The sequence below is a fragment of the Hylobates moloch genome, unplaced genomic scaffold, assembly GCF_009828535.3.
Source record: "Hylobates moloch isolate HMO894 unplaced genomic scaffold, HMol_V3 SCAFFOLD_9, whole genome shotgun sequence".
In the NCBI taxonomy this organism is placed as follows: Eukaryota; Metazoa; Chordata; class Mammalia; order Primates; family Hylobatidae; genus Hylobates; species Hylobates moloch.
In genome coordinates this window covers 60,355,614-60,371,156 of record NW_026652284.1, presented here as the reverse complement: position 1 = coordinate 60,371,156, position 15,543 = coordinate 60,355,614, and the positions used below count along the sequence as shown (strand labels likewise).

At 36.8% G+C, this 15,543-nt stretch overlaps 1 protein-coding gene across 7 annotated transcripts in view; it reads left to right on the top strand.

Moving 5' to 3' along the window:
• TPD52 (tumor protein D52) overlaps nt 1-15,543 on the top strand; it is a 140,376-nt gene that overhangs the window by 120,545 nt on the left and 4,288 nt on the right. For 2 of the 7 annotated variants that reach the window (XM_032759899.2, XM_032759903.2), the window contains exons 5-8: nt 422-448; nt 6,686-6,727; nt 8,229-8,277; nt 12,627-15,356. In XM_032759899.2, the coding sequence (XP_032615790.1) occupies nt 422-448; nt 6,686-6,727; nt 8,229-8,277; nt 12,627-12,746 (238 nt within the window). In that variant the 3' untranslated portion in view covers nt 12,747-15,356. Of the gene's footprint in view, nt 1-421; nt 449-6,685; nt 6,728-8,228; nt 8,278-12,626; nt 15,357-15,543 lie in introns of those variants that run through there. The other 5 variants (XM_032759900.2, XM_032759904.2, XM_032759902.2 and 2 more) reach the window with 3 other exon arrangements.

The following is a 15,543-nucleotide window of genomic DNA, read 5'->3' as shown; positions in this document are numbered from 1 at the left end:
AATGTGGTTTAAGTCAGCTGTGCTTCTGTTGGCATGCAAGATTTGTGTTTTAAAAAAAATGCTCAGATTGCATGGCTTTGTGTTTTGCATTTGTGGGGAAAGTGTATCTTACAACCAGAATTTCTTGGTAGAATAGGTTTCGTCAATTTATGTGTTATACTTTATACCAAAGGAACTAAATTCCTCGCTCATTATATTTAGACTGTCATTGTCTAAGCATAATGTAATAAATACAGCTTTCTTGAACTCTTTTCACAATTATGTATATATCTATTAGGTGTTCATTTTCTCTATGCTGACTGAATTGTGTAGCAGTTTAGAGCCCAGGGAAAACATTATACGTTTAAAACTTAGGTTATTTAATTGTTTTAGATTTATCAGAACTTCTTTCTTTTTTAATGCTTACTCTGGCTTCTTACAGATTGCAAGCCTTTTCACATTCCTTTAGGTAAGGAGAGTTTGAACCATCACTGCAGTCCAGCAGTTGTATAAGAAAAGTGTGCTAAGATTAGATTACCATGCTACGTTGGATGATCGTGTTTGTCCAGTACATAATTTTCTTGCGTTTGGAGTATCTTTTTCTCTAGTGCATTCCTAATTTCAAGGGAGGGTTTCTTGTATACCATGGGTAATTGATAAATGAAAAGAAGTATTTGACACTGTGGTTCAAGGGATATGGAAATGATTTTGACATTTCTTTTTTACTTTTTTCTTTGGTAAAAAGAAGCAGCTTTACCATGGCATGCAAAATTCCTCCCTTTTAATGTCTGACTTTGTTTGTTTTTGATGCTTTTGTTTCTTTGGTACTTTTGTAAGGATGTTGGAATTCTTCACCTGGGTTTCATTACACAATTGTAACAGACTGCATATGTACTGCCTCCTGATGTTAGTCTTCCGTCTTCTATTGGTTACTCTACTTTTTTTTTTTTTTATTGTGGTAAAATAGACATAAGGTAAAATCTGCCACTACTCTGCACTTTTTAATACTTGTTTTACTAGCTTATAGTTTTTATGATTTTATTATTTCTTTACACTTGTTATATTCTTTATGTACACAAGACAATTTCCTGGTTTGAAAAAGGGAAAAGAATATTAAGCTAAAAAAAAGTGCATTAAAAAGATGTTAGCTCCAACCATGCCTTATAGAAAGAGACTTTGTGCTGTTGAGCAAACCTCTGTCTTTCCCAGGCAGGCTCCATGATTATCTAATTAGTTGTTGGAGGAAACTAATGTGGAGGAAAGTCTTTAGAGTATAAGCAGGGAGGATAATATAGTAGTCTTCATCTCTGTTCCTATGGATGCAGATTATTTTCGTAAGCAATCACTCATGGTAGTCTAGCTGCTCGCCTTTTTAAGTAAGCAGACAGGTACTTATAGCTCCTATCTTGGTGACACTTACCCCTGGAAGTCAGAGTAAATTATAGGGATATATAAACTCTAAATGTTGAACTATTTAAAGCTAAAATTATGCTTGAAAAAATCAAGTAACCAATGATAGGTGATTGTGTATTGTTGGCATTCAGTTAAAAAGTGCTGTAAGTAACTGAATACAGGGCCAGTCACATCACCCATTCTGCTAACATTAGAGTGTCTACTGTGGACAGGTTCCATGGGCATAACCATAAAGAATGCATGGCTTTTATTAGAATGAAGCTTAAAATCTTAGAGTGGAGTAGGGGAAGAGTGGGGACTTGGGATAAGTTAAGAATGGAAGAGCCTCATCAGTACTGGTTATAAAATGTTAGATGTGATGCAAACATCAATATAAGATATAAAAGTAAGGGCTTTTGAGGACGATGTTTCTTCAGTACATATCGCTAGACTTTTCTATACCTTTAAAGAATACCTTTCTATACCTTAAAGCCATTACCTTGATATGGCTCAGTGTGTGCTGTCTTATTAATTCATCAGCAACAAATTATGTTTTGCAACTCTTTTCTAGCTCCTTTCACAGTCACTTTGTCCATTTTATTTAAAAAATATAATTGAGATTATGCTGTACCATTTTGAGTCTTGTTTTTAATAAATATTAAGTTTTTATGAATATTTAATTGCCCATCAGTATGTAGGGGTTAAAGTAAGGCTTTTGATTAAAATTTGGAAATGAGAGAAATGAGATTATCTTTTGAAAGTTAAACTTTGTAATTCTTGCAAATCACAGGTTAGGTAAAGACATTTTAAAAAAATAATTTCAAGGCCAAGAAGTCCTGATTGTATTCTGATTTAATGTGTTGACATATATAAAGAAAACCTACATCTTTTAGATTATGTGAGTCACAGAAGCAAATATTGGCCACGTTCCCTCAAGAACTATCCAAGGAAAGGGAGCTTAGGCTGTAGATTTGAGTGTTACAATCCTAGCAATAAGTCCTTTTCTCCCATGGAGATGGATACAGTAGGCTCCTTTTGCTAAGTGCTATGAAATAGGTGGTTAGTCCTTAATCTCACTCACTGTTTGTTCTAGGTCCATTTTACCTGGCAAACTTATGCCAGCGATTTTACTCCCTAATGTAATTATGGATATAGAAGGAGAAAATGCAGCAGTTTTGCCAACCTGAATGTGTTAGACTCAGCAACAGTTTTTATTTTACATAGTCAGTTGATAAATCAGCACTTGGGATTTAGATATTTGCCTTATGCCTTGGTTGAGGGGAGGGAGATGTATAAGGAAATAGAGAAGAGAGAGAGAGAGAGAGAGAGAGCTGCTTTTGATGTCCTGAGAATGAGGTGCGGTGGTAGCAAGGCCAAGGAGGATGTGGTCATGAGTACTGTCCTGGGAGGCCCTCTGGGGCAGCCTGCTTTTCCCTCAGGTGGTATGCTTATATTTCCCCTCCCGTTTGCATATTTTCTATGCCTATGTGAAAGTATTGACTCATGCCTTTAGCATTTTGAGGGAAACTTTAAAAGAACCTTCTCATTGCAGTCAGTGCCAGGGTTAAACATAAAATTTTGGTGTTATTAAAAGCATACTATAATATTCAGTAGACACATTTGTCTAATATTTTTGGTATATTTAAGAGGAAGTGCTAATTAATTTTGCCTTTATTTCCAAAGAAAATTTCTCCTTTTTAAATGTGTGTTTCTTCATTGCCCCTGTAGATATTTATTTGTTTTGGGCTCATTAAAGTCCTGCTAGACAATTCCCTTTTGCTGAAAACTTCCACCACTTAATGGGAAAAGAAATGATCTCTTCCCTTGTGTCAGAAAAAGAATATCTTTTGATTAAAATTCGAAATACTTTAATGAACTTTTCTATGTTTCATGCCCATATTCCCAATTTTAGTTATCAAAATTGTTTATTCATTTATTCATTCATTCTTTCACTCAAAAGTATTTATTGAGTGCTAACTATGTGCCAGGCATTGCTGTAGACCATAGGGGTGGAGCTAAAAACCAAAATAATGCTGAAATTTGAAAGCTTCAACATGAAATTTAAAAGCTTCAAGGTGATATGCTTATATTTCCCCTCCTGTTTGCATATTTTCTATGCATATGTGAAAGTATAATATACAGTAGATGCTAATTCATGTTTCAATTAAAGCATGTATTATAATAACAATTAACATTTATAAGCCCAGCGAGACAATAGTACCTCAGAAGCAGATGCTATTGTTTTTGATATTACAGATGAGGAAACTGAGCCATTGAGAGATTAAGTGACTTCCCCAAGGTTGCACAGTAGGTATAAGTGGCTGATCGTCAGGACTGGAACCGAGCACGCCTAGTCCTGGAGCCTGCACTGTCCTCCTGGGCATCCCCAGAGCAGTGCTGGTTTAAGACAGTGCCCCTCTGGGCACTGTCCAGCACTTTGAACAATAGCTGCTGTGATCACCAACATCAAAAGATTGTGTGTGGGCAAAGTGGAATAATATTACATCGATAGCTGTGAAAAGCATACATGGTATATAGTAAGCATTCCAACATGTTAGCCATTAATTTTTCCTTCTCCTCCTCCCGCTGCTGCTACTTCCTTCCTTCTCCTCCCTCTACCCCCTCCTCTCTTATTATTATTAAGGATGAAAGCATCAGATAACTGTTAGAAACAAGGAATATTTTTTAAAAATCAATTCAGCTGTTTTAAAAAAATGACTTTTTCAAAGTAAGAGTAAATGCAGTGTGAGATTGAAAAGTACTTAGTGAGAATCAGATTATCCTGATTTTTTTTTCAGTGTTTTGAGGAGCCCAGGTTTGCATTCCTAGTTTGATTACAGATTAATGTATTTGAGGGTTACAAATAAGATGCAACATTTTTAACAAAATGTGCCTTATGGATGGTAACCGATGCTTACAACCTATCTATTAGAGATGATTCTGGTCCCGCAGCAACATGACTGTTTACTTTTGAAGGTTTCCATGTTACATTTAAGCTTGAATGAAACTGAAAATGATGAGCAAGTTGAAGCTTTGTGTAACTTGCCATAGAGAATCCAGAAATGAAAGAACAGCCACCCTATAGTTAGATTACAACTAGTTACCAACAAAATTGAATTTCATCTAACTATGGATTATGGGGAGCATCCAGCAACCAGATAGAATTGAAACTGATGTATGCTCCTTTTCTTCCTACTAAAATAGCTACCCTAAAAGCAGAGAGACCTTGACTTTGACTCTATTAACTGATTTTATTCTGTTTAATGGGTATATTTATCTTCAAGTGTGATATAATGCATACAGAAAAGTGCTCAACACCAAATTCATTTCAGTGATTTTTTTTTCACGAAATAAACAGTCTAGTCACTTCCTTGCCTTTCATTATATATTACCACTGAAACATATTTAGTAGGTACTTGCTAGGTAAAGTGGTATAGAGCCCAATTGATCCACTGCTGGAGGAAGTGATATTTTACATGGGTTCTTAGGGACAGTGACTAGAATTAGTTGTGAAATTCTGAAATTTGCACTTACTTATCCACCTGTTTCCACATTTTGTTGACACTACCAAATTCAATGTGTGGATCCCCTGGACAAGGAATTTATCACATATTTGGCCATTACTCACCTTCTTTTTCAGCGATTTCTGCCAAAATGAATGTCCTAATGAAGAGTTTTGATTATTAGGAACAGAAAGCTATGTAACTTTTAGCTCACCTAAAAAGAAGAATGTATTGCACAAATACGAAGTTTTTTTGTAATTCAAGAAGAGAAAAGGAAGCAAGGCCAGGCTCCACCCAAACCAGCTCCATCAACTGGGAAATTGAAGTAGCTTCTATTATAGAAACCAAGAAACCTATTCCTCTCCTGTCCTGCCGGATTCCCTGCATGATCACCTCTCCTGACCTCATTTGCTCTACCTCTCTCTGTGCTTGTATTCGATTCTTTCTTTGGGAACTGGTTTCCTCTGTGTTCTGTCAGCTTTCACCTGGTCCCACCAGATCCTCTTCAACATCTAAGTGTCCAGCAGCTTAGTGTCCTAATTACAATATGCTAGGATAAGAGTCTTCATTGTCTTCACTCCTTCATTTTTCATACATTCCAAACAATTTGTAGGCCACTGGGAGGTTAGCGGTGGTGGGTGGTGCTCCACTGATCCACCTATCATATCAGTTATGGTAGAAGGTGGTTTGTGGCAATGTGGTTATTCCAGGCAGCTTTAGCAGAAGGGTCTGAAGAAGAACAGGTGATACTTAGAGTTCTGGTGTTGTAAATTTAGAGATTGGGACCAACACACTTTGATAGATCCAGAATTATCAAATTCCTCCCAGAATAGATTATTATAGTCTTATACCCTAGGTATTGACCACCATTGTAGGACAGAGAGAATACTGAGTTACATGTATCTTTTCCTGTTAGGTAAGACATCAAGTACAGAGATGTTTAAATATTTCATTGATAATCTTGATTCCACAGATTGCCAGCATATTTGACATATATCACAATCATTCTCCATGTTATCAGATATTAATGCAAAATTAGATTTGAGGACCTACATTGAAGACACGTTATCATTTGTACCAAATGAGCCTTTAAGAAAAGGAAATCATAAGCACACAAAATATTTAAATGTAACTGAGAATTAATACCTTGAACCTATACACTTTACCCAAAGGAAAGTTTATTTACCAAAGTCGTGCCAGTGGTCAAACTGTTATAAGCATAGTAACAATATTAGCAGAATGCAATCATTTTATGAAACTAGGAATGAAGGCACTCTCATCTCGTGAGGTGGTCTTTATGGGAGATGGCTAAGAGTAGATAACCTTGAACCTGAGTGGTCAGTGAACTGCATTGTCCTTGAGTGGGCAGTTGCCTCCTTGTCTTACTAGGAGCCCTTCCCTGGCCTTGCTTGTGTGTGTATGTGTGTGTGTGCATGCTTCATTTTTGAGGGGAGGCGATAAACATCGAATTAGAAGACCCAAGTTCTATTCTTGATTCTGCTGTGACCTAGGGTAACTCATTTAACTCCTAGATGCCTTACAGCTCCAGGTGAAAGCACTTTAGTTTTCAAAGTGCTATAAAAATGCAAGGTGGTATTGTTAGCTCTAGTAACTCCTGGGAATTAATTGGCTCCTGAATAAAAGTAAATTATGTTGGAAAACTTTGATCCCCTCCACCTCAAAAAGTAGGTAATTCTTCATGGTGCCGAAAGAATAAAGCTCCTGGGAAGCTAAGTTTTGTCAGCTTTTAATAATGTCGAAGCACTGCTATACTAACCTTATTTCTGTCTCTTTTTAATGCTGCCTCTTAGTATACGTTCCATTCAGCATTCAATTAGCATGCCTGCTATGAGGTAAAGTATATTTTTATGAAATGTAGTTGGTCTTATGCTTTATTTTTCTTTATTTAGATGTTTAACTTGAACTGTTCTGAATTAGGGAACTAGAATTCCCCTTGAAACAAGCTGTGTGTTTAACACTATCAATTTTCGGCTACACTTCCTCTGATGTTGGGACGGGTGCAAGAGATCCGTTAAATGTTTTGATTTTGTTTTTAAAAAAATTATTTCTATTTTATTTTGTAAAACCTTTGTTTCCTATCTGAAATCTGTTCACAAAGTGAGCACTACTTGTTAACAAACCTTCTTTTGTCCCGCCACCTCTGTCTGCATTCACTTTAGTTACATTCTCCTTTTCTTCATCCTTCCCATTTTCGCTTCCCCCATCCCACTGTGACATTTGGAGCCAACTATGATTTAATTCTACTGTCTGCTTTCATTAGCACTTGCAAGTGATATTACCTCGCCTAACCTCTCTAGAGAGGTAGAGGATTTTTAACGATCTGTGCTTGGCTTAAACTTAACTGTCCATCAAAATCACTTGGAGTGCTTGTGAAACCCCTGCTTGCTGGGCCCCACCTCTAGAGCCTCTGATCCTGTAGAGTTGGGGTGGGACCTGAAAATTGGCATTGCTCATGACTTCCTGATAGCTGCAGCAGCAGCTGGTCTGGGGCCCACACTTTGAGAGCTGTTGGCTTAACTGTTCTGCCATCACCACCGTGGGAAGGAAGAAACCCCTTTTTCCTTCTTTGCGTTTTTCATCTTGGTAGTAGGAAGGATATTCAAGGTCAGTTGGATAGGATAACGGCATTGGAAACCCTGTTTCCAAAGCGCCTTTGTGAGAGACAAAGGCGCTATGATCCTCCTTAATTAATATGGATAGATGTGAATGTAACGTGGATGAATGGATGTCCTGTGGGCTGAGCGTGCTCTCCTCATCCTTTGGGACAGAGTTGTGAAGTAGGCAAAGCCGTTTCTATGCTTCTCCCCCTTCTTTTTGGTCCCTGCTTTCCCTGTCTATTGTGCTGCTCCCTGATATTGAACCTCATAAGCTTGTCCCACTTGGGTGATGTGTGTTCATGTAGAAACTCTGCCAGGGAAGATGTGAATCAAAATAGGGATTTTAGAGCATAGTACCTTAACCAAAATTAAACTGATCTAATGGTGGCATTTTCTTGTACCATGACAAGTTGGTTGGGGAAGTGACAGAATTGCTATTTTACCTGGCTTCGTTACCGCTCCTCACACACGTACTTGACCGTATCTATATTACTTATGTCTGAGACTGGCCCTATTCATGGAATCAAATGCATACTCTTAAAATATTAGATCAGAAATTGAGAATCTTACATTATAAATACTGGTATGTACCTGCACATATATGATATAGATAATTATATCTGTTCTTTTGCCGATTGAGAATAATGTTGAAGAGGAATCAATGATATTTTCAAACTAGTTGGATTTTTTTTTTCAGTATTTGTATTTACTATTTGTTTTTCTTTTCTCTCCATAGAAACTCCCCAACTTTTAAATCATTTGAAGAAAAGGTCGAAAACTTAAAGGCAAGTAGAGAGATGAACAGGGTCTTTTTGATACACTGCCTGGTGTCTTAATTAACTTTGCTATGGGAAAATCATTGACATTAATATTTCTTTCTAAAAATATCTAAAGAATATAAAGAACTTTATTCCTTATGTTACTAGTGGACATTTAAGGTGTTATGTACTCAATATATTTTTAGTGTATGCTGTAGCGTGGCAGCATGCCACATGATGAAAGGAAATGTACAATTTACAAAGAAATGGCACTTTAGAAATTTGTGCTGCTTTTTGCTTTATTCATTTCAAGTACCTTTGTAGGTGGACAAAATTTAATATAACTTTCTTGTCAACAATTAACAAGAATATAGGAAGCACAAGAAAGAAAAGAAAAAATTGGTCCTACCACTCAGACAGTGATATATGTATGTACTGTTATGCTGTTATGCTTTAAAAAAGAAGTGGCCATACATCATAATCATTTTCCTGTATCAGTAAGTATTCTCTTTCAATATTACGTGCAATGGCTGCTTGTATATTACTTTTTTTTTTGAGATGGAGTCTCGCTCTGTTGCCCAGGCTGGAGTGCAGTGGCATGATCTTGGCTCACTGCAACCTCCACCTCCTGGGTTCAAGCGATTCTCCTGCCTCAGCCTCCCGAGTAGCTGGGACTACAGGTGCCCGCCACCACACCCAGCTAATTTTTTGTATTTTTAGTAGAGATGGGGTTTCACTGTGTTAGCCAGGATGGTCTTGATCTCCTGACCTCGTGATCCACCAGCCTCGGCCTCCCAAAGTGCTGGGATTACAGGTGTGAGCCACCATGCCTGGCCTGTATTACCTTATAATGGATATTATTTGTTCAGTCCTCAATTGTTAGACATTTTTATTATTATAATGATGCCATGATTATCATTTATGATTCACTGTTTTTATTTTTTGATTTCTTTGATTTCAGTGGAGGTGAACATTTCCCCATAATAATAAGCTTTATTGATTTGTAAATTATATTATCTTTGAGATTATATTCAAAGCTATAAAATCATCAACTCTTAGGATCACAAGCAACCTCAAAAGTTGTCTAGTTCCCATCTATTCCTCGACCCTCTCTATGGAGTTTGTATAAAACCCATATTTTCATTACTTCCTAACTCTGATAATTATAGGGGATATATTTTAAGGATTAAAACTAGTATCTTAAATGTTTTTTATCAGTCAGTTTAAAAACTAATATTCAGTTTAGTCTTTCAGAACTTTGAGTCACGAAATGCATCTTTAAAAGCAGGGTACATTTGTTGAAATAAAACACTCTACAGTGATCTGGATCTTTTTTTAATTTAATTTTTTTATTATACTTTTAAGTTCTGGGATACATGTGCAGAATGTGCAGGTTTGTTACATAGGTATACACGTGCCATTGTGGTTTGCTGCACCCATCAACCAGTCATCTACATTAGGTATTTCTCCTAATGCTATCCCTCCTCTACCACCCCACCCCCCGACAGGCCTTGGTGTATGATGTTTGCATCGTTTTTTTCTTGAACATACAAACATTAGTACACACCTTTTCTGTTTGTATGCAGACATATGAATGTTTTTTCAGAAGAGGAGTTACACTGTACACACACAGTCCTACAACTTATTCATTCAGCCCTCACTAGCAGGATGCTTTGTGAGCCACAAATGCAGGGACCTGTTCTTTTTGGTCACTGATACTTCTCAAAGGCTTAGAACAGTTCTTGGCACATTGCTCAATATGCATCTGATGAGTAAAAATATATATAAAAGTCATTCTTCTATATCATTTCAAGAGACCTGCTTTATTTTTCTTAGTGCCAAGTCATATATTTGAAAGCAAACTGTAGTTGCAGGAAGTCAAGGATTACTAAAATTCAGTTCTCAATATTGTTAGGACTGTTATAGCCTCTCCTTGAAATCTGCCCCAAGCATTAGTTTTTGAAATGGCAAATTGGAAAACCAGGAATCTTATGTGTTTTTGACATGGGACATGAGGAGAAACTTCCAGGTCATTCAGTATATACTCTCCTGAATATATTTAGATTCTATAAATTGTAATGAAATCTGCTTTAAAATATGACTAGGCACCATTCAGATTAAAATGTGTAATTTAAAAACATATAATATGTTGGCTGGGCGCAGTGGCTCACACCTGTAATTCCAGCACTTTGTGAGGCCAAGGCAGGCAGATCACTTGAGTCCAGGAATTTGAGACCAGCCTGGGAAACATGGCAAAACCCTGTCTCTACCAAAAACGATAGAAAAATTAGCTGATGTGGTGGCATACACCTGTAGTCCCACCTACTCAGGAGGCTGAGGTAGGAAGATCGCTTGAGCCCGGGAGGCAGAGTGAGCTGTGATTATGCCACTGCACTCCAGCCTGGGTGACAGAGCCAGACCCTGTCTCAAAAAAAAAAAAAAAAAAAAAAGCATAGTGTATTAAACAGATACCCCAAGTATCCTAAGGAAGCTGTAAAATTACATGCTGGGGATATAATTTTGTTGAATTACATTTATATTTAATTAAACATGAGGTCCATTTAGATTTTGGGTTGATTCATTCATCGGTGATTACTGAGCATTTGCCATGTGCCAGACAATCAGTATTAGGCACCAGAGTTACCACAGTGAGCAAGAGAGACATGGACCCCTTCTGCAAGATGTCTAGACAATTAAATGGCCAATGAAACTAAAGTGAGGTAAGCGTTCCGATGTGAAAAGCTGAGGGTGCGATGAGGACAAGTAGCAGAAAGTTCACCTGGCTTGGTGGAAGGGAAGGTCAGAGAAGACCTCTTAGACTCAGTAATGTCCATTGAGGATTTTAGGTTGAAGGGAATGTTTGAAGTTTGAGGGCCCTTTTGAGGACCACCAAGAACTTCACTGTGCTGTAGGATATTGAGCAGGAGGTGAAGCTAGAGAGTTGTGTAGGCCACATTGCAGAGTTTGAACTTGGGGCAATGGGAAGCCATTGAAGGGTTTTAAACAACCCAAGTGGTGCATTCTTCTGTGAATGTTAGATCAGTGGCTGCCCTGCATATCATAGGGGAGAATGATTGGAGACAGGCAGATTAGATGGAAGCATGGAGTTGTACTCCAAGCCAAAGATGATGGAGAGTGAATTAAGTTAGTGCAATGGGACCAAGTCTAGAGCTATTTAGAAGTGAGGAATGACAGGGAAAAAAAAGATTGATTGGATGTAGAACAAGTTGGATAAGAATCAAGGACAACCCCAAGTGTCAGGCTGGGGCAGCTAGGTAGGTGCTACTGCCATATAAAGTCTTAAAAAAGAATAGAGAAGGGGCTAGTTGTGGGGGGAAGGAGTTCAGTTTTAAGACATGTTGAACTGCAAGGAGATTTGATACTATAATTAAGGAATGTGTTTTAATAAATTTAATAAACAATGAACACACATTATTCACATTTCCCAAACAATTTGGATGGTAGATCAAAACGAATGAGAGTGAAAATAAGGGGTCTCTGACCACTCAATTAAGAAGGTCAAGTTCAAACCCACTATGCGCTTCTTGCATCCATGGTCACTGACTGTTTTCTTACTGTTAGCTGTCCTATTGGACAGTGTAACAGTGAGACAGCATATACAGATTAGCATTGAAAAGGATAAAGTGACATGTGTAAGGGTTTTGAAAAAGTATTATACAAATACGAGGCAGATATATTGAAATAAATGCTTATTGGCACAATTTCAGGCCAGATAGGTTGGAGCAGTGCTTCACAAACTATAATGTGCACATGAACGACTCAGGGATCTTGTTCAAGTGTTGATTTCAATTCTGTAGCTGGAGTTGGGTGGGGTAGAAAGGATATCTGAGATCCTGCATTTCTAATAAGCTCCCAGGTAATGTTGAGTCTGTAGGTCCTTGAACCACACTTTAAGTAGTAAAGGGTTAGAAAGCTTATACTGTAACTGAGAAAAAAAAACATGTATTTCTTTCCCATGTTGTATTCAATATTTCTTGAATGAGTGTAGCTAAATGAGCAATTCGATGCAATACAAAATGTTACGCAAGTGTAAAGACGGTTCACTAGGTACTTTAGAATAACAGACCTTACAAAGTTTTCTAGACAGACTTCCCTGTGAAGAACAAAGAGCAGGGGGAAAGGAGAAGGGGTAGAATTTACCAATCTGAATACTTCAGCAAGGGAGAATGCATGAGTTTTACTATAAAACCACACTGAACATTGCAACAATACTAAATTCCATACATATATAGTAATCATTGAGCTATCAGGTTGCTGATGTATTTGTTCTTGAAAGTAAATTAGAGTTACTTTATGCAGAATCAGCTAGTTTTATGTTTCATAATGTCTTTCCCTTTTTTGAACTTTTTTTTAAGTCTAAAGTAGGGGGAACCAAGCCTGCTGGTGGTGATTTTGGAGAAGTCTTGAATTCGGCTGCAAATGCTAGTGCCACCACCACGGAGCCTCTTCCAGAACAGACACAGGAGAGCCTGTGAGATTCCTACCTTTGTTCTGCTACCCACTGCCAGATGCTGCAAGCGAGGTCCAAGCACATCTTGTCAACATGCATTGCCATGAATTTCTACCAGATGTGCTTTTATTTAGCTTTACATATTCCTTTGACCAAATAGTTTGTGGGTTAAACAAAATGAAAATATCTTCACCTCTATTCTTGGGAAACACCCTTTAGTGTACATTTATGTTCCTTTATTTAGGAAACACCATTATACAAACACTTATAGTAAATGGGGACATTCACTAGAATGATCTAAGAAGCTACAGATTGTCATAGTTGTTTTCCTGCTTTACAAAATTGCTCCAGATCTGGAATGCCAGTTTGACCTTTGTCTTCTATAATATTTCCTTTTTTTCCCCCTCTTTGAATCTCTGTATATTTGATTCTTAACTAAAATTGTTCTCTTAAATATTCTGAATCCTGGTAATTAAAAGTTTGGGTGTATTTTCTTTACCTCCAAGGGAAGAACTACCAGCTACAAAAAATATTTTGGAATAAGCATTGTTTTGGTATAAGGTACATATTTTAGTTGAAGACACCAGACTGAAGTAAACAGCTGTGCATCCAATTTATTATAGTTTTGTAAGTAACAATATGTAATCAAACTTCTTGGTGACATGGGAGTGGAACCTCCTATATCATTATTTATCACTGTTTGTGACAGTAACCATTTCAGTGTATTGTTTATTATACCACTTATATCACTATTTTTCACCAGGTTAAAATTTTAATTTCTACAAAATAACATTCTGAATCAAGCATACTGTATGATCAGTAGGTTGAACTATGAACACTCTCATCGGTGTTCAGTTCAAAAGCCTGAAAGTTTAGATCTAGAAGCTGGTAACAATGACAATATCAATCATATTAGGAGAACCATTGTTGTCTTCATTTAATCCATTTAGCACTATTTAAAATAAGCACACCAAGTTATATGACTAATATAACTTGAAAATTTTTTATACTGAGGGGTTGGTGATAACTCTTGAGGATGTAATGCATTAATAAAAATCAACTCATCATTTTCTACTTGTTTTCAATGTGTTGGACATTGTAAAATGATGCTGTAGAACCTGTCCCCTACTTTGAAAACTGAGTGTCAGGGCTGAGTGAATCAAAGTGTCTAGATCTATTTGCATAGAGGCCAAGGTATTCTATTCGAATAACTACTTACTCAACACTACCACCTTTTCCTTATACTGTATATGATCATGGCCTACAATGTTGTATTTGTTATTTATTAAGTTGTGATTGTTTTATTATTGTTTATGCCAAATGTTAACTGCCAAGCTTGGAGTGACCTAAAGCATTTTTTAAAAGCATGGCTAGATTTACTTCAGTATAAATTATCTTATGAAAACCAAATTTTAAAAGCCACAAGTGTTGATTGTTATAAAATAACATGCTGCCATTCTTGATTGCTAGAGTTTTTGTTAGTACTTTGGATGCAATTAAAACTATGTGCTATCACATGTGAAAAGCTTAATAAATTCTGTCTATCAGTAGTATAGGTCTCAATATTTATTATGAGACCAGTGGTCTGGAAACAGCTTGTTGTATTACAGAATCAACTGGAGTCTATGCGTAAAAAAAAAAATTTTTTTTTACCATCCTTAAATTATTGCTTAATGGTATCATATTAACATATTCTAAATAAGGGCTTTAAGGCACAGGCTGTTGAAGCATTGTCTCAGAGGAGTGGATCTGTAGAAGTCTTTCTATAGAAATATTGTGCTTACTCAACATAACTGTTAAATTATTTTTTCTACGAACTAGTCTACTTTTTAAAATTCAAACATATTCTTTTGATCACATTGTTTCTTGAGCATCCTGCCCTGCTACTAACTTTTCAACAAGGCAAAATGGAGTAAAGTGGCAATTTCTTTAGTTGAGTGAAATACCCTCAAGTCTCTTTTCTGCCCCAAAAGGGAAAAGTGATAGAAATGGGGGTGGCAAGTGGGGTGAGTGGATGCAGGTGGGTATTGGGGGTGGCTGTGAAAGAAAATATTGGAGAATCACTTTTCTAGACATCTACCTATACTTCATCTAAGAAACAAAAAAGTAATCTACTGTAAAGTACTCTGCCCCTTGAAAGAAGTATTAAAAAGAGTGAGGATGGATCTAGAAAAAAACATGAATTTAGAAATATTCAAAATGGTTTTTGTGGCAGATTCAATATTATGAATTCACAGATATTTAAGGAATGAGAAACATAGTAATTAGTAGAAATGCCAGAAACAGTTCCTGGTTCCTCTTGTGTTTGACACTAAGAAAATAGCAAGAGTGTGAAATCTCAGATACTTATGAAATCTCACAGATGTAAGGACTCAAGTGTAGAAGAAAATATCCCCTTCTTACAAAAAGAAATGTCAGTTTATGGAGTTTGTGGGAAATAGGGCAAGAATTCTGATGCTTATGAGAGCCAAGTAGTGGAAGAGAGCAGAGCTCAAAACTGGATTATCACCTTAGCAACTTAGAATAATTTGAAATAGAAAAAAACATTTAATTTGGACTGTTTCTGGATCTGTTAAGATATACACAGTCTATTTTTTGTATAGTATTGGAAAATAAAAATGCTATAATTTGGGTATGGGTTCTTTTGTATACATTGCCTGCCCATTGAGCAAAGGGGCAAGTCCATTATGCAACTTCTCTCCAAACCCTTCATATTCTGGATATGATACTCAAAGAGCCATGAGCAGCTACATTCAGCCTATCAGAAGGCATTTATTAAATGACTGCTTGCTGCAGATGTGCCCAAAGAGATCCTGCATAAG